Source organism: Diplotaxodon limnothrissa, linkage group LG7 (genome assembly GCF_057381915.1).
Source record: "Diplotaxodon limnothrissa isolate DT_005_m linkage group LG7, D_limnothrissa_male_GT1.1, whole genome shotgun sequence".
Lineage (NCBI taxonomy): Eukaryota > Metazoa > Chordata > Actinopteri > Cichliformes > Cichlidae > Diplotaxodon > Diplotaxodon limnothrissa.
The window spans coordinates 65,961,113-65,980,451 of record NC_140602.1 but is presented as its reverse complement, the minus strand read 5'-3'; the positions used below and the strand labels follow the sequence as shown (position 1 = coordinate 65,980,451).

Below are 19,339 nucleotides of genomic sequence, written 5' to 3'. Positions count from 1 at the left end.
TAAAAAGCTGAAAAGTTGGTTTTAATATTTTATAACAAAATAATAACTTGCAACCTTGACTTGAAACATGATTTAATAAACATTCACTGGGAAGAAAGCAGGGCTTGTTAAACCAGAAACAACAAAAACTATTGTGAGCACTACTACAATGTGCTCCTTTCAACCCATTAGGTTAAGCAATGGCTAGGTGGTGTAGTGCTTTTGGTGGCAATTTGCCATCCGTTTCCTACTTAACCTGTTTACAATGCACTTTTGTTGCTTATTTTTATTTACATGTTGAAAATAAAGCCATCAAAAGACTTTGAAATAAAAAACATACAAGCCACTTTCTCCGACATTTAGGCTCATAAACATTTTTCTTTCAAAATTTTTTGGTGAACTTTAACCTAATTTTGCTCTTTAACAAAATATCTTCAGGTATAACATGCTCTCACTCACAGTTTAAAGAAAACCAGTGGAATTTATTCCTCAACCTGAGATGAATAAAAACAAGCTCCGTGGAAAGTAGTCTAACTGTAGTCTAACTGAATCCATTTGGATAATGGGAACTGTGGGTTCCATTACCAGCTTCATCATCTTTCATCTGCTCCATTTAGAAGTTACCACAGTGGCTCATTTGCTTCCACCTCACGCTATCTCCATCGTCCTCCTCTGTCACACCAGCCCTCTGCATGTCCTCCTTCACTACATCCATGAACCTCCTCTGTGGCCTTCCTCTTTTCCTCCTGCCTGGAAGCTTCATCTTCAGCATCTTCCTCTGCACGTGTCTAAAAAATCTCAGCTTTGTGTCTCCAAACTGCCCAGCCTGAGTGGTCCCAGTTATACTCTATCCTTATTGGTTCAGGAATCATTGGCGCTGGAAGCTAAAAAACCTTTCATGCTTTTGCCATCGTACCTGCATGGAAAACAAAAGCTTATTGGGAAGTGTTTACAGCTTTCAATTATTTTGTTACAAACTCAAAGTCTTCTTTGTTTGTAGTTTTCAAAAATTACTAATGTGCTCGACTATTATATCATTTTAGCACATTCACTCTTCATGCTGTCCTCAGCAGGGCCGAGGCACAAATAATGTTAGGGAACTCCAGTCACCTGCTCGAAAAGCTCTTGGGGTAAACTATTTTTGTATTTCCTAATCAGAAATGTGACGCTACAGTACTCTCAGTCAAACTGACCCTGCTTAAGAAAGCTCTTAACTGAATTTGTGTCTCTAAGTACTAAAGAAAGGTGCTTCAATGTTTCCTTTATTGCCTCCTTCAGCAAGGGGGGTGCTTCACCATCCTTTATCAGAGGAAAAGCAATAAAGCCATGCAATCTTTTATGCAGCTTTGTGGACTGGTGCCAGCTGAACTACCTCCAGATCAACGCCAGTAAAACCAAGGAGCTGGTGGTAGACTTCCGCAGGCACAAGCATTCTCCACTGCAACCACTGAACATCCAGGGTATGGACATTGAGGCTGTGGACAGCTACAGGTACCTTGGTGTTCATCTGAACAACAGACTGGACTGGACTCATAACTCAGACGCCCTCTACAGGAAAGGGCAGAGCAGGTTGTACCTGCTGCGGAGACTCAGGTCGTTTGGGGTGGAGGGCCCACTCCTGAAGACCTTCTATGACTCTGTGGTGGCTTCTGCTATCTTTTATGACGTGGTCTGCTGGGGCGGCAGCATCTCTGCTGGGGACAGGAAGAGACTGAACGGGGTGATCCAAAGGGCCAGCTCTGTTCTAGGATGCCCTCTGGACCCAGTGGAGGTGGTGAGTGACAGGAGAATGGCGGCTAAGCTGTCATCCCTGTTGGACAACGTCTCCCACCCCATGCAGCAGACTGTGACAGCACTGAGCAGCTCCTTCAGTGGGAGACTGCGGCACCCACGGTGTGGGATGGAGAGATTTCGCAGGTCTTTCCTCCCCACTGCTGTCAGACTCCACAACAAAGACTTTAACTGAACAAACACACACATCCACACATGTGCAATAACACTAAGTGCAATAATCTTTTCTGGCATCGTTGTATTTTTACTCAGTTGTATATAGCATTCGTATTCTATTTTTATCTTATTGTATATTTTTATTCTATTTTATTCTACTGTATATAGTATTTTATTTTATTCTATTCTGTACAGCTGTGTACTGTATTTATTCTTATTGTATTCTAATTTTTGCGTCATAACTTTTGCACTGTCCACTTCCTGCTGTGACAAAACAAATTTCCCACGTGTGGGACTAATAAAGGTTATCTTATCTTATCTTATCTTATCTTAGCTCATCATGCAAACTGCTCTGCTGCTGTATTTCCCACCTTGTTTGAAACCATCACTAAACTTTGAAAAACTTGATAAACACACATGGTAATATTTCCACTATGTTACTTGTTCCCTCGTGTGAAGAGTGGGAGTGGTCTTATGTAGTTTCTGTAAATAAAGATCATTAGAAAAAAAAATCAAGCTCTAGTGGAAGTCAGATTTCATTTCTTGTCTTAATTTTTGTATTTCCAGATTTCAGAATCATTAATTTTACTCAAAGACACTGGATGCCTTGATAAATGCAGCAGTTAACAGCATCACCTCTTCAGTAGAAAGTGGACATTTCTTAATATTTTCATTCACATTTTTGATTAATATATAATTTTTTTAAACCTTGATAGATATTTTCTCAGGCTTCTCCACATTTATGTAGTCTGAGAAGCAGCTGGACCTTAAAATTGTGCTTTTTCGTAATCAATCTTTGTGACGTTGTAGTTTGAGCAAAGTGAAGCAGGGACAGGTGCAAATTGCTTCATGTGCCCATTAACCATGTCTCTGGTGTGTTATATGACAAGTGACGAGCATTAAATGGAAGTGAATTGGGGTGAAAAACGGCTGCTGCAGAAAAGAGTCCTATCCATCTCCATAATCGTACAGCAGAGTGCTTTTAAATATTTATACTGGAAAGGGAAAAACTCAAAAATTACAAATAATAAGTGAGACTGGTTTTGTCCTTTTTTCCTGCCTGAAGGATGTTCCAGAATACTCAAATTTATGTAAAACTAATTTAAATGATAAAATCTGTGCTTTGGGACATTTTAACGAGGCTACATCGGCAAGGGGGGGAACCTGAGGGGTGTATTAAAAAAGTGAGATGCGAACTGCTCAGAACAAATCTTAGTTTGGATTCAAGTTTCAAAAGTTAAGCTCAGTCATTAAAGCTAAATAATGGGGCAGCACCACAGAAGAGAGGTGGGGAAAAAAGTTTGTAATAGCATAAAATCAAATCAACAAATGAGCCAGATCCACGACGCAGAGGAGAATTAGGACAGAACGCCTTAATGTGGGTTTACTTGTTGAGAAAATCAACATCTCGTGTTTTGCACGTGGAGACTGCTTTATTTGTTTTACATTTAGGTGGTATATGAGGTGATATTTTTATTTAGTTTGCTGTATATTAAAATATTGTACAAAGGATTTACTTTATACAATTTATTAGCATTTTTTTTAATCATATTGGAAATGAAACTTTTTAGATGGGTGAAGTGTATAAATCAATATTGCATTTTTTCTCTGTTCTTTAGAGATTGAAAAGGAGTAGGTGTAAAATATTGCAAAATCTTAACCTTTGCAGATTGGTTTTATTGGTTTCATCTTTTTGTTTTTGTCTCTTTAGATGACACTGATGGGCCTCCTCGTTCTCCTGCTACAGAGTGCCAGGTGAGAAAGAAACTCTAGACATAAGTTACTGTCAGGCTTTTCAAAGGTGTGTAGTACTTTTTTGTCCCTTGTCCTTGGGGTCAAAGTTGCTGTTACTGAAAACAATGGTAGATTCAGTTCAAATCAGTTTTATTATATAGCGCCAAATCACAACAACAGTCACCTCAAGGCACTTTCATATTCCAAGGTAAAGACTCTACAAAGTTAAAAAGAAATCCTATCAGGCTGTCTGAATGTTATGGGCAAGCATTTGGCGACAGTGGAAGGGAAAAATCCCTTTCAACAGGAAGGCAGGGATTAGGACAGTGAGACAACATCGCCACCTTCAGGTTAAGTTGTAATCACAATTTTACAGTGGACCCACTGTAAAAATTAAATAAATAGATGATAATGATAATAATTACAAATCTATAGTAGTTGGTGGGGAAAAAAGGAAATTTTATTGTCATTAATTGTTTATTTAATACTAGTGGGGGATGTCTTTACCACGAAAACTGTAAAACTTTAAAAACTGTAAAAATTCAGTGAAAAGTCCAAAATTGACGTCCCTTTTCACATTTTCCAAAGTCATCCAGTGGGCCAGATTGAGTGTTTGCGGTGCTGCTTCTGGCCTCTGGGCCTTATGTTTGACATCCCAGCTTCGCAACAGCAACATGGGTGAAGAATGCTTAAAAGGGAGTCTTTTATGTGAATTAGATTATATTTATCTGGACCTGTAAAACAGTTATTAGCAATACTTTTAACTGACTTTCTGTGTTCCTCCTCATTCATCCCTCCAGCTGGTCCACCTGCTCGGCGTGGCTATCTACCGAGCCCTGGATTGGGGGCTGGATGACACTGAGGAGCGCGAGCTCAGCCCACAGCTGGAGCGCCTCATCGAACGCATGGCGGCAGGGGATCAAAGCGGAGGGGGCTACAGCACCGCCGGAAACGCAACAACAGATGAGGGGTACAGTGGACAGGAAGAGGAGGAGGAGGAGGTAGAGGAAGAGGAGGACCGGGAGGACATAATCAGGCCGGTGTGTACGTTCTGCCAGGTGATGGCGCTGTGTGCATCTCGACTGGCAAACCCAAGTCTGGCTCCGGAGCACTACCAGGCCGTCTGCAGGGCTCTGTTTGTTGAGACCCTGGAGCTGCAGACCTTCCTCGTCAAGATCAGAGATGCAAAGGAGGTACGCTGAGTTTGTTATCATCTCGTCATTTTATGTTTTGTTTTTTGTATTCATAGGATAGACTGGAATGTTAAAAAGAAGAAAAACAATAAAGAGTTGACTCAGCAGCGTAATGCAATCTCAGGTTTCAGCTGTCCTTGAAAGCATCAGGTGTGTGCCACCTGTAAACAGGTGTAAACAAGAATAACTGACACGCCACAGCTGCTGCTTCAGTGGTGTAGTGTTTGTGTGTGCCCTCTAAATGTGAAATTCTTACAGCCTTTCTCCATTAATATTCCTGTTTACATCCTGCAGACTGATAAATGACTGAAGAAGCCGCCTCCACAGTTTCCTCCAACTACTCAACCTTAAATCTGACTTGCGGCGTGTCACTGCAGTGTTTCTGCTTTTTGGTCGATATTTAGCAGAAACATGGTGCAGAAAGCTGTTTACATGAGTACATGCAGATGGTAGACTGACACTGTGTCATTCTAGCAGATCCAGATGAGGCAGAGAGCCTTCAGTCCAGAGTCGTTGTTAGTTAATACCTTTCTGTTTCAGCAGCTGTATCTCCACCTGATTTTACCCTCCAACCCAACCCAAAAATTTTTAAAAAGGCAGGAGACAGGAGTCAGGCAGGAGTCTCCTTGAGCTGAGACTTTTGCAGATGACATTGTGATCTGTAGTGAGAGCAGGGTACAAGGCGCAGAGATGGTGAAGTTTAGATGAGTTTAAACACTTGAGGTCGACCATCCAAAGCAATGGACAGTGCACAAAAGAGGAGAAGAAGAGAGCATGAGACGGGTGGATTTGGTGGAGTGTCAGGGATGACTTGTGACAGAGGGATATGAGCAAGAGTGAAAATAAAATAATTTTAAAAGGGTGTTAAAATTGGAGCTTCCAGGCAGGGGGAAAATAAACCTCAGAGGAGATTCATGAATGTAGAGAAGGAGAACATGCAGAGGGTTGGTGTGCCCAAGGGCGATGTGAGCGATGCTAGAATAAGATGGAGGCAGATGTTGCAACCCCTAAAGGGAGCAGCCAAATGAAGAAGAAGAAGACAACTGTCTGAATAATTTACTCAGGCGGGGCAACAAAAATGATATGAATGGCTTCATATGTATTGTTAGCAACTAACATTAGTGATGGTTTATTAATTAGCATTCACCCAAAATGACACGCTCACAGCTGTCCCATCAAGAACATATGGGAAGACTAATGAATGTAGACTTTATTCCGAGTCAGTCAGTGCAATATGTTGTAATTCTGGTTTCCACAACTTGATATATTATCAAGTTTTTGACTTGCTTACATCTTGATAGGTTTTCTGAAAAATTCCCGAAGCATCTCTATCACAAATACTTCAATTGATACTTTCATGTACACTTATTAGGTGCTAAAACAGTTGAAGTATTAGTGGACTTGCAGATGTTGAAAGCAATTAAAATGTCACATCAGCAGCTGAAGTGTAAACACTTCTGACAAAACACTGACAAATTGATTTGTGGATGCTTTTAAAATAAGTTAAAGTTATTCAAAGAATTCAGGGGGGGAAGAAGCAGGATGAGCTGGAACGTTTGGTTTTCATGGCCTTTATAAATGAATTTCTGTAAATAAGCTTTGGGTAACTGGATTTGTCTCCAGTGTCATATTTAACCATTTTATACCTTTTCTAAATTTGTAAAGTCAACAGAATCTCTGCAGTAATTTATGTTAGGGCAGGGCTATATGGCCAAAAATATTTATCACGATATACATTTGAAAATTTGCAATAACAATATAACTGACAATATAATTGACGCGAGACAAAATACAACTCCACAACTTTATTAGTGCAAAAAAAAACCCATCAATGTATTTTCACTTAAACAAGCAGCTGTTTTTTATGTGCATTAAAGTTATATAAAAAATTAACAGTGCAAATGCAAATTCCTTGCTGACAGTTTAACCAAAAGGCATTTCCAGTGGAAACTCGTCGACATATCCTGAGCATAACCATGTATAATATCCACAAAACTTAAAAAGAGGTTATACACACACAATACGGGAATATTATGTTGAAGCACAGACCTGCTTTACTTACTATAGGTGGATGTGGGCATGTTTTAGAGGTAAAAATCAGTCGTCATGGACAACTGCTGCTGTCTACAAAAAAATGTTTTTGTTGCCCAGATGCTGAAGAAGATCTCATCAGAGGAATCTCTGGAAGACAGATCTACGGCTGAACTGGACACTCTGAAACACAGAGACTGGGTGAGGGGAGAATTCAGTCTGTGACAGGGAGGACAGCAGTGTTGTTGCTCTGACACATGCACATGAGTGGTGTTGTTGTTTGCGTATTGCTTAATGCCAGGCCCGTCTGTGGGTGCAGCTGATGAAGGAGCTCAGGCAGGGAGTGAAGCTGAAGAAGGTGCAGGAGCAGCCGTTCAACCCGCTGCCCACCGAGTTCAGCCTCACGCCGTTCGAGATGCTCATGCAGGACATACGAGCTCGCAAGTTCCAGCTACGCAAAGTTATGGTGAGAGTTCGGACATGAAAGGTGGTGAAATGTAAAGAAGCTGAAATCAGTGGAGCTGTTTTTGCAGAGTAAGCACTTAAAGCTCTGAAATGTTTTCACTGGAAACTTGATAGGAGTCATCTCAGGGCAGACAGGAATCAGACTAGAGGCCTTTTTCAGGCACCTTACTGCATCATGCATGTATTGTAAATTGGCTTCACTGCAGAAAGAAAATGTTGTATAGGAGGCATGCATGTGGCAGTGAATCATCTCGAGGCCTTCTCCACAGGCAGATGCATAATTCAGCTTTACAATGCAAATATTAATAAAGGCCTTTCTCAGCCTTCTGCTGTTTTGGCAGCAGCTGCAGTTTTTTGAAAATACCAGCAGATTACAGCATGTGCTGTGATTGTGATTACAATTTCTATTTAACTTCTATACATTATAATGAGTATAGTATGGTGAGAGAGTCGGATATTTCTAATGTTCTGTTATAGTTTATAGGCAGCTTTGGATTCCAGAATATGCTCCTGGATGTGTGGAGTCTGTTTTATCTGCTTTGACTATGTGATGTTTATAACATGTTGCAATGTACTTTGATCAAGAGGCCAAAAAAGAGTCGCTGCTATCCATCTTAGCCTTCTGTCTATCTTGACAAAAGTTAGACTTAGGAAGTAAGCTCTGCATTGTTTCCTGGCTTATTCAGGTGGACGGTGATATTCCTACTAGAGTGAAGAGAAATGCTCATGAACTGATCCTGGATTTCATCAGATCAAGACCTCCACTTAAACCAGTAAGTGGGTTTAGGGGTTTTTTCCTCTCTCTGCGTTCTTGGCTAGCTTAGTGTTAGCACGCTGTCTGTGCAGGTGCTTGCAGAGAGCTGAAGTTATGTTAGCAGTGTAATGCTTCTGTCATGGATGCAGTCTCCACTTTACCATCGTGCGCTCGTGTTTTTGTGCAATAAAAATAAAAACTACCTCCAGTGGACAATGTTTAGTTTAGGTTTTTTTTCTTAATGCTGCCCTCTTTGATACATGCTAATAAATAATACTTAGATGTCCAGTAAATGTCTTATTTTTGTTTGGAAGTTTATTAAGCCTCATTTCTAACATTCACTGATATCATAGCACAGTGCTGTTTTCTTCTGTGTGGTTGTGTCATGGTTTTTAAATTTCAACATCTGGACATGGACTGCATAACCTGTACTGAGTAATCAAAATCTCTCTTCAAAGTACAAAAGTAATATACTTATATTTATTTCTCACTCGTGGATGTGACCTAATTGCCTCTCTTCTTTAGGTTTCAGAGCGCAGCCTCCCTCCTCCTCCCCCACAGCAGCAGTCTCTCCATGACCGGGTCCTGGCTGAGATCAAGCAGGAGAGGAAGCTTAGACCAGTAGTTCCACCCAGCTCGAGACGTAAGGGAACAATCTTTGATGTTGGTGTTGATAGATAAAACAAAATAAACAGAACAAAGAATGCCACTAATCAAAAGGAGGTTCAAAAGCTCTGCATAGATTTGCATTTAGAGATTGTTGTTAAGACACAAAGTGCCAAAGGAGACCTGCGAGTCCTGGTTCACAGGCTTAAAGCGTGTGACACAAGTAAACCTAATTTCTGCTGTTTGGTATCCCTCCACTCAGTTTGGATAAGCTGGGAAAAGAGAGTTTGGACAGGTTTCATATTGCACATTTCACCATAGCATTTGCTTTTGCCCAAAAGAGATACCAGGTACCAAGAACTGGGTGATTAAATAAACTTTTATTTTCAGTTTGATGTTTGGCGAAAACCAAACACACGCCATCAGCACAAATACCTCAAACCAACTTCAAGCACGGGATGATTTGTGCTCATTTTGCATCCACATTTTGCCCGGGTACTCTAAAAGTAAAGAATCAAAGTGCTGCGGTGACCCAGTCAAAGTCTAAACCTCGACCTGACTGAAATACCACAGAGAGCTGCGCATAAAAACCTCAGTGAGCAATGCTGTAAAGAAGATTGGGCCAAAATTCTCCCTCAATGGTGTAAGAGACTGATAGTCACAAAGACAGCAATTACAGTTATTTGAAGAGGGAAATCCATGTTGTTATAATTAAGACGTAAAAGTAGTGACTGAGGTCACAAACCGACCAGGAAAGTGCTTACAGGAAATAGGTCAATGATCAAGTGAGCATTTTTTCCTTTCCTCACAGACGCCTGCATATTCTCTAGTTCTTTTTATGGCCACATGAGTCGCCCCCTGCTGACCATTAGAAAGAATGCAGGTTTAAGGCACTCCTGCCAAAAATGCCTGTACCGACCCAAGGCCTTCTGCAGGTCTTTCCCAACTTTATATTTCACACTCCACCACTGCACTGTTTAATAAAGGCAAAAATATTTTTTTTTAAAATAACCCTTCTCCCACTCTGCAATCCATATCCCAGCAAACAAACACATGGTTTAATTTTTTAGACCATATTTTAGAAGCAGTACACTGCTAATAGTCTTTAACAAGAATGTAAATATCATGGAGAGAATGTACGGTCAGGTATTTTATTAGGCATCAGGGACCTGTGACTGGGTCATTCCAGCAGTAAAGATAAAACACAGATCGTTTTTACCATGTAAAGTGTGATCATTAAGTTAACTTTAACATTGAGTTAAAAAACAAACAAACATATTCATAGTCTCCTTGGACAGGGCTTTAATAACCTGCTGCTATTGTTGGGTCACTCCCTGAGTGTCACCATGAGCCTAAAACCAAGGCACCGAGCAAGTATCAGCTTCTCTGTCAAGCTGGCCCTATTTTCGTTATAAGGACCATCACAGGGGACGAGAGTTGGGACTCTGTAATGGTTTTTAAACCCTGTCAATGACCTAAAAACTGAGCTCGCTTGTGTAGAGTCCAGCTGTACCATGCAAGCTGCAAGCTGCTGGATAGAAAGACCTACAAAGTACTTCTTTGATAAAGTGGTTGCATATTGTGTTTTGTTGTTCTGACTGGATGCACTTGCAGAATAAAGCACTCACAAGTACATATTAAACTACTGCCTAATCTATTGTTTGTATATAGATTAAGTAATGAAAGTTTATTTATATTGTCAGAAACCTCATCAGTCCTTGCAAGTGCTCAATAATGTTCTCATTATAATGAATATTATATTTAAATTTAAGCCTGTCTACAGCGTGTGTTTGTTGATCTAGTTGGCTTGCAGCTGCATGCAGTTGCCCTTTCAGAGGTGAATACAGTTGCATTAAACTGATGAAATAATTGCATCATAGTGAGTCTGGACATTCTGTACTGTAGCTTTTGAGAGTCACAACAATACTTTTCTATTTAGAGCTGCAGTACACATGAAGGTCATCTCACGTTTCATAAATATTGACCTGCTATTTTCAGATCAAGGTCAGCGTGTTTTAGTGTGCGGACTGTTTATAAAGCAAGCTGCCTTGCAGAGACTGAAATTAGTCAACTGGGACTGGCATGCTTTTATTCAGAAAGAGGAATCGAATGTCTTGACTTGTATCTGAAGGGAGTTTTTTATGCTGATATGTCTGTGGGTAAAATACAATTTAAGAATTAAAGTCAATCACTTGCTTTGTGCTTTTAGAGGACTTCCAATTACTGCTGTGTAAATGCAGACTTTAGAGTTATTTTCGAAACCATCAACCATCAAACCAATGAATTTAGCAGGTTTTGGCTGATCCACACACATTTATTATTATTTTTTTCCTTTAGTTTTTACTTATACCACCTTAAAAGTTTATGGAAGCATGGATTGACTGGCTACTTGGAAAAGTCCAGTATTTGTGTTATTTTTATCCTTTTTTTTTGGTCTCCTCAAACTCCTACAGGATTTTTTCAGCCATTTAATAGTGGTCTGCTTCTGCAGGGACTTTATAAAGAAGTTGTACTCTCAGTTTTGTGACAGAAAGGTGTTGATGCTGTTAATTGTTTTAGCTTGCTTTATTGTATATTTACCTTAAATGGACCAAAGTGCTATGACACCTACGCATTAGACCTACCGGAGCTGTTTGGACATAAAATCCATGTCGTGAAGCTCCCAGTGGACAGCTTTTGTGCTGATGTTAATGCCACAGGAGGAATCTATGAGGGAATAAATCTGTTGCAAGTGTGACGTGCTGTTATAGTATTCACTGAACTCTTTTTAATAACCCATTCTTTCACAAATGTTATTCAAAGGCAGACTCCAGGTGAGGTGTTTGATCTTATATGCCTGTGCCAATGAGGCTGAAAACACCTGAATTTAAAGATTAAGAGGTGAGGTCCATATAGTGTATTTGTAGGAATTTCAGTGTGAATAAATTTCGATAGGGCTAAAATTTAAATTAATCACAGTTAACATGATTCACTGAGGTTTGTGGCAGGTGGTTTAGGACAAATTGAGCCATAATATTACATCAGAACAGCACGTCTCATGTCATTGTTTGTATCCACTGGCTGTTTTTTTTTTTTTTTTTAAATTTTGTTGTTTTTTGTTTTTTTTTTGTATTTTTAATGAAGGAAGAGCAATTTCAGAATTGGCTCGGGGGGACTGTCAAAGTTATGAGTTTGGTGCCAAGGCTTTTGCTCCGGCCTGGAGCTTTTCACTGAGTCCTCACCAAGAATTTGCTGTTCTTGGAAGGTCGTGATGCCTATGAGTATTAACCCTTTCTGACAATATGAACAAAACTGAAAACAGAACCTTTCTGCAACTTATGGAATAAGGCGGAGCTGCTTCATTGCACTGACTCCAAAGTGGTACACAGGGTGCGTCTGATTACTCCCTTCTGATCTCAGCACACCTGAGATTTTCTGGTTTCTGGTTTCTCTTCCCTCAGCATTTGGCTCTCTGCCCTGTCTGGCTCAGACGTGTCCCTGCAATGTCAAATCCACTTCATGCATCGACCTATCCGTGTCAGAGCTCGGACCCCGGCCACCAACCCGTCCTCGCATCCTGCTCAAGGCCCCGACCCTGGCCGAGATGGAGGAGATGAACATATCAGAGGTGAGCTGGAACTCTGTGATCTTGAAGGGGAATAGGAAAGTGGGCTCAGTGTTGTTTTTAACAGCAGCACACGCTCTGTTTCCCAATCTAAGTGGGTTAAGATTCCTCTCTGAGGAGGAAAATGAAACAGTGACTGGGAAGAATCGCTTTCTCTTTTGCACAAAGACTCAGCAACTTGGGAAATTCTTTCTTTCTCTCTTCTTGCTCTTGCTGTGTTACATCAAACATTAAAGCTCCCCTACGCTTTAGCACTTTAAAAAATATCCTCACATGTGCATGGGGGGAGATATCTGCAGGTCAAAACTGACTGCTGCTTAATCCAGAGGGAATGACATGTTTACAGTCTGCCTCCTCAGTCCTTTCTTTCATTTTCACCTTGCTTTCACATTTCATATTATACTACTGCTACGTGCTGCAAGTTTTTGGTTAGGAAATGAGGCATTGGGTATATGTCACAATCTCTCTCCTGCTTCTTTCCTTGCACCGAGTACATCTGTGACGGTTTAACGAGTCTCTCAAGCGTTTTAAACCTCGTCTGTGGCCATCCTGTAAGGCACTGCAGACAGCAACTACTTACTGTAATATCTCAGCTGTTCCAAACTAATTTAAAGTAGATTATAGTTTAAGCTGTGCAAACATTTCCACAGGGGTGATGTTTTCAATGTTACTCTGTTTGAATTGACCAGGAAAATGAGTCAGTTTGAATGGGATTAACATTAGCCCGGGATTCTAGGATTCCTGGAAATTTCACTTTTTGTCCAAATAGGATTTCCATTTAAAACTACAGGATGTGCTTCAGAGGAGGGGCCTCCAGAGGTTCATGCAGCTATTTTGCTCATTTCCAGTTTCTCCCTGTGGCTCTGACAAATGAGTAGAACCTGAACAGAAATTCAGAACAAAGGGCCTCCACCAGCCCCCTGGTGGAGGCCACCAGTTTGAGCACCCTGCCCTTAGAGCAGGGGTGTCGGACTCCAGGCCTCGAGGGCCGGTGTCCTGCAGGTTTTAGATCTCACCCTGGGTCAACACACCTGAATAAAATGATTAGCTCATTACCAGGCCTCTGGAGAACTTCAAGACAAGTTGAGGAGCTCATTTAGCCATTAAATCAGCTGTGTTGGATCAAAGACGCATCTAAAACCTGCAGGACACCGGTCCTCGAGGCCTGGAGTTCGACACGTGTGCCTTAGAGGGAAGACTCACAAGTGTCCACACGATCTGCCAGTGCCACACATCCCATTTACTGTCTATTTAAGCAGTTGTGTTTAGAGCTCCTCCTTTAGCAGTGAGATCTAGTCTGCAATACCTCTACAAACGCATTTTTGTGGCATTGTTTTCCTAAAGTATCATGCTTGTTTGGCTTTAAAACCTGAGAGCAGAAATGTCCACATGACACTTCCATCCAATTACATCAATACATTCCATCATCCTATAATTAAATATTTTGTCCTGATGAAAGTGGAAGAGACCACTGACGCCCACAGGGTACAAGCACACGAGATCCTAACCCAATCAAAGCACCAACTGTCAGAATATGTTTTGTAATAATAGTAGTTTTCCCTCTTTAAGACTCCCATAGACTTATGGCATTGTAGGATTTTGCTTTAATTTATCAAGTGTGTGTATATAAGGTGTGTCAGCTCATACATTAATATCAGAATGCTTATTTAATCCCACAAAACTGGACCCAATGCTGGCAGGCTCTCTTATGGTCTGTAATTGATACTCAGATTCAGAGAGCAACACTATGTTATTAAATCTCCTTAAATATATTTAAAAACGTGTTTTTAGTAACCTGTTGTCAAACTTTAGGGTGCAGCTCTCCTCACATCTTTCTTCCCACTCTGGGGTAAATTTCCCAGACAGGCCTGCATAGTGGTGTTAAATTTCTGTTTGACAGGCAAAAACTAATTTTCACTTCCTCCATTTTCACTCAAAAGCTAAATGTCACACTGAACTGATAAAATGCAGGAGAATAAAAAGGGATCCTCCTGCTTAAAAAAAAAACAAAGAAAGAAAAAGAAGGTCATTTCAGGTGGAATTGCTACTGAGGAGTCTCCCATATTCCCATACAATATCCATCTGAGCTTAACGAATTGGTGAAGTAAACCAGTACTAAGTTAATAACCCGCCCTTGTGGTGCGTCTATAAAACTTCGCAGACTGTATATTGCTTGGACCCAAATGGGGTCCTGACCTTTAGGTTGAGAAGCTTTGAGGAAGACTAAAAGCTTCATAATTAAATTGAATGTTTGAAGGTTTTCGGAGTGAATCTGCAAATAACATATTAGTTAGCTTAGTTTTGCAAGGTACTGGATTTATTCTGTCCTGGGAACACACAGGATCCTGCAGGAAGAGCTGGAAAACACTGCTCAGGATAGATGCATCCTAAACTGTGAAGAAAATTGAGAATTAAAGCTGATAGATCATTATTATCTGGTGACTTCTCTTTACTTTCTTCCTGCTCATCTCCCTGGTCCCTCACTTTTCCTCCCCACCCCGAATCTTTCCTCACCCACCACCTTTCCACCAAAGGAGGAGGAGTCTCCAGATAATGGGGAGCTGCGGAGGACTGAGAGCTCCCCGATTCCTCTGAAAAGAGATCGGTCCTTCTCGGAGCACGACCTGGCTGTGCTCCGTGGGGAAATGCTTCCTTCGCTCTCTGAGTCGGCCCAGCTGAGCGGGGTGGTCAAGCTGAGGGTCGACAGGCCTCGATCCAGGACTCTAACCAGCGCCGGTGCTCCTCCTCATCACAGAGGTCAGAATGTCCTCTATGCTAGTACTCAAATGCGTAATTCTTTATGTATCTAGGTGCTCTCTGGGTTTTTTTTTCCAAACTATGTTGGTTACACACTACTCTCTAGAAAAACACTAATTGAAATTAAACTTTAAATGAACAGGTGCGTCTGAGTTGACAGGTACTGAACTGTTACCATATAACGATAGACCCTGACGAGCTGTGCTGTCTCATTCAGAGGACTGAAAAGAAGCTGCAATCAGTTTTCAGTGCAGGACCACAGCTTGTTGTGTATTCAGCCTGCACTGAGCAGTGTGGCAGTGCTTCACAATCACCACCATTCAGAAGTTGTCTGTGAATTAATCCCAGCCAAGCACTGCAGCAGCTCATTTTAGGGGGTTAGAGCTTCCTGTTTGAAATAAAATCACTAGTGATATAAGCTGTTTTAAGAGTCTCCTTGTTATGAAAGTCTTCAGACTCTGATCCAGCCGTGGCTGATGATTCACCTGTCTGCAATGCTAAGTCTCCTCCCATAGGGGGAGACACAGGGCCAGTTTTTGAGCCTTCAAGGAGAAAAAAAAGTGGGATTAAGCAGCAAGTTTCTAAACGTGACAGAGGACAAGTCCTGGGGTCTCATTTATAAAAGAGTGAATTAGTATCCAGATTAAAAGCATACAAAAATCAGATACGTGGATACATTCAGGCAAATGTGTGCACGTGGATCAGCTTTGTATCCCACCCTCTAAACACCTACATTCAACCATAAACACCTCATGACTTTTAATACGTAAAAATATACGATATATCATAGTTTTAGTAGCAAAACATCACCAACTAAACTTCTAGGATTTTGAACTACAACAAGCACTGGTTACCTGGATCTTTTATCTGTTTTCTTATTGGCTAAACACTTAATGTCATCATGTGGGATAGGTGGCTCATCAAAACAGGTTATACTATATGAAATTCTCAAACTGAAAACATTTTTCTGCAGTGAATCATCAGGAAACAGAACGCGTCCAAGGAAGCTGTGTTTGTTTCTGTTACTCTTCGTCACCTGCATAAAATCTGTGCAGTCCTGCTGTTGAAAATGACAACAAATCCCATGATATTGATGCTCGGAAAAAAAGTTCTGACCAAAACCTTAACCGTGACACAAATCTGAAAGAGTTTATCAGCCCTGGAAACTTAATGTGGCTTTGTCTGCTCAATATCTGGCTCACCTCTCTGTATTATAACAATAATACTATATTCAACAATAGGGAACGTGTACACCATACAAGAAATATGAGTAAAGCAGTACAAAATAAGATGTAATATTGCGTAGTTCAGCGGTTAACAAGCACGACAGAGTTTAGCGCATTGCACAGTGTGGTTGAAACCTGAGATATATCAGGCCTGCCTAACGTATCTGTATACACACATTACAGGGAGTGCAGAATTATTAGGCAAATGAGTATTTTGTCCTCATCATCCTCTTCATGCATGTTGTCTTACTCCAAGCTGTATAGGCTCGAAAGCCTACTACCAATTAAACATATTAGGTGATGTGCATCTCTGTAATGAGAAGGGGTGTGGTCTAATGACATCAACACCCTATATCAGGTGTGCATAATTATTAGGCAACGTCCTTTCCTTTGGCAAAATGGGTCAAAAGAAGGACTTGACAGGCTCAGAAAAGTCAAAAATAGTGAGATATCTTGCAGAGGGATGCAGCAGTCTCAAAATTGCAAAGCTTCTGAAGCGTGATCATCGAACAATCAAGCGTTTCATTCAAAATAGTCAACAGGGTCACAAGAAGCGTGTGGAAAAACCAAGGCGCAAAATAACTGCCCATGAACTGAGAAAAGTCAAGCGTGCAGCTGCCAAGATGCCACTTGCCACCAGTTTGGCCATATTTCAGAGCTGCAACATCACTGGAGTGCCCAAAAGCACAAGGTGTGCAATACTCAGAGACATGGCCAAGGTAAGAAAGGCTGAAAGACGACCACCACTGAACAAGACACACAAGCTGAAACGTCAAGACTGGGCCAAGAAATATCTCAAGACTGGTTTTTCTAAGGTTTTATGGACTGATGAAATGAGAGTGAGTCTTGATGGGCCAGATGGATGGGCCCGTGGCTGGATTGGTAAAGGGCAGAGAGCTCCAGTCCGACTCAGACGCCAGCAAGGTGGAGGTGGAGTACTGGTTTGGGCTGGTATCATCAAAGATGAGCTTGTGGGGCCTTTTTGGGTTGAGGATGGAGTCAAGCTCAACTCCCAGTCCTACTGCCAGTTTCTGGAAGACACCTTCTTCAAGCAGTGGTACAGGAAGAAGTCTGCATCCTTCAAGAAAAACATGATTTTCATGCAGGACAATGCTCCATCACACGCGTCCAAGTACTCCACAGCGTGGCTGGCAAGAAAGGGTATAAAAGAAGAAAAACTAATGACATGGCCACCTTGTTCACCTGATCTGAACCCCATTGAGAACCTGTGGTCCATCATCAAATGTGAGATTTACAAGGAGGGAAAACAGTACACCTCTCTGAACAGTGTCTGGGAGGCTGTGGTTGCTGCTGCACGCAATGTTGATGGTGAACAGATCAAAACACTGACAGAATCCATGGATGGCAGGCTTTTGAGTGTCCTTGCAAAGAAAGGTGGCTATATTGGTCGCTGATTTGTTTTTGTTTTGTTTTTGAATGTCAGAAATGTATATTTGTGAATGTGGAGATGTTATATTGGTTTCACTGGTAAAAATAAATCATTGAAATGGGTATATATTTGTTTTTTGTTAAGTTGCCTAATAATTATGCACAGTAATAGTCACCTGCACACACAGATATCCCCCTAAAATAGCTAAAACTAAAAACAAACTAAAAACTACTTCCAAAAACATTCAGCTTTGATATTAATGAGTTTTTTGGGTTCACTGAGAACATGGTTGATGTTCAATAATAAAATTATTCCTCAAAAATACAACTTGCCTAATAATTCTGCACTCCCTGTAATTTATACATGGGCTCTACTGCTGTTGGTCACCGTAGAGTCTGTCCTTCTAAGTCTCTACTTCACATCGTGGGAGGATGTGTGTTGTCTGAAGTTAATATAAATGTATCAGATGGTATCGGATATATTGATAGCTTGTATTCAATTATTAGTTTGGCTTTGATTCACCGCCTCAACATCTGTGTCAGCAGGTTTCAAACGTCTCTGTGCATGGGTCAGATTTGTTGTACTGTACATTCTTACATCAAGTTTGTCTTTATAAAAGACCCCGAGACCCTGGTCTGTAATAGATATGTGAATTCAGAAGGACAAACCAAGCCAAAACCACAAACCTCCCTTGATCACCTTCTATCATTAAAAAAGTTTAAAACTTGGACATTTTTAATGTTTCTTTTAATGTGAATGTACAGACAGTAATAGCTGTCAGTACATTCACAGACATATGAAGAGCCACAAAGAGATGTGTGTTGATGAGCCTCCTGATGGCTTTCTCTTCATCACTGTATTTGAATGAAGAATGCCTCCGAACAGACATCAGACCCAACAAACTGAGTGCAGGGGATACTGAAGTCTTAAAAGGTTTTTTTTTTTTTTTAAGTTTCCACCTCTTCTGCCTCGAGGCCTGGAAGGAAAGCAGCAGTAAACAGTCATGACAAAACTCAGCATCTACTAATTACCGTTACGGCTACAAAACCAAAACTCTAGGAAGAAATGTTTATTCGATTCCCAACCCTCGGGGTAATGAAATGATTTAATGGTTTGGGAGACATTATGTCACCACTGCTTCCAATCTCCAACCTCGCTGAACCACGTTACCTCACAGAACAGCTGTGTCAGTTCACCGCGCTGCAGCCTTGACTTGGATTCACGTCGGCCGTGGAACGGCTCAGAGATGGATTGTAATCAAATCAAGTGATTGGGTGAAGGAGGGTAGAAGCTAATGGCTTTGAATTGTGTGCTGCATGAAAGCCCCGGGAAGGATGTTATGTGTTTGATAGCCATGATTCGTGCATTAGCAGCCTCGGTGTCCATATCCAGAGGTAATTGTTTGAAAAACGATCCTGACTTTGATCCACTCTGCAAAGCCATCCACAGTGCTTATGTGCCATAAACATTACACTCAGCTGGACAATAGCAGGATTTTTAATTTGCAGTGCACAGCTCTGCCAATAGAGGACTCTCCAGCCTCAAGTGTGCCAGTGAGAGGAGGTAAGCCTATAAACCGGCTGTCATCGGCAGCTGATCCAAATTATATGTGCTGATCATGTTTACTGGCCTGTTCCAGCCCTCCCATTGCCC

The 19,339-nt window shown here is 41.1% G+C and overlaps 1 protein-coding gene across 1 annotated transcript in view; it reads left to right on the top strand.

The window, feature by feature from the left end:
- Nucleotides 1–19,339, top strand: part of spire2 (spire-type actin nucleation factor 2) — a 54,376-nt gene that overhangs the window by 27,165 nt on the left and 7,872 nt on the right. The window contains exons 2-9 of the mRNA XM_085358731.1: nucleotides 3,638–3,681; nucleotides 4,461–4,853; nucleotides 7,005–7,085; nucleotides 7,186–7,350; nucleotides 8,036–8,122; nucleotides 8,629–8,746; nucleotides 12,150–12,316; nucleotides 14,848–15,070. Of these exons, the coding sequence (XP_085214857.1) occupies nucleotides 3,638–3,681; nucleotides 4,461–4,853; nucleotides 7,005–7,085; nucleotides 7,186–7,350; nucleotides 8,036–8,122; nucleotides 8,629–8,746; nucleotides 12,150–12,316; nucleotides 14,848–15,070 (1,278 nt within the window). The remainder of the gene's footprint in view (nucleotides 1–3,637; nucleotides 3,682–4,460; nucleotides 4,854–7,004; nucleotides 7,086–7,185; nucleotides 7,351–8,035; nucleotides 8,123–8,628; nucleotides 8,747–12,149; nucleotides 12,317–14,847; nucleotides 15,071–19,339) is intronic.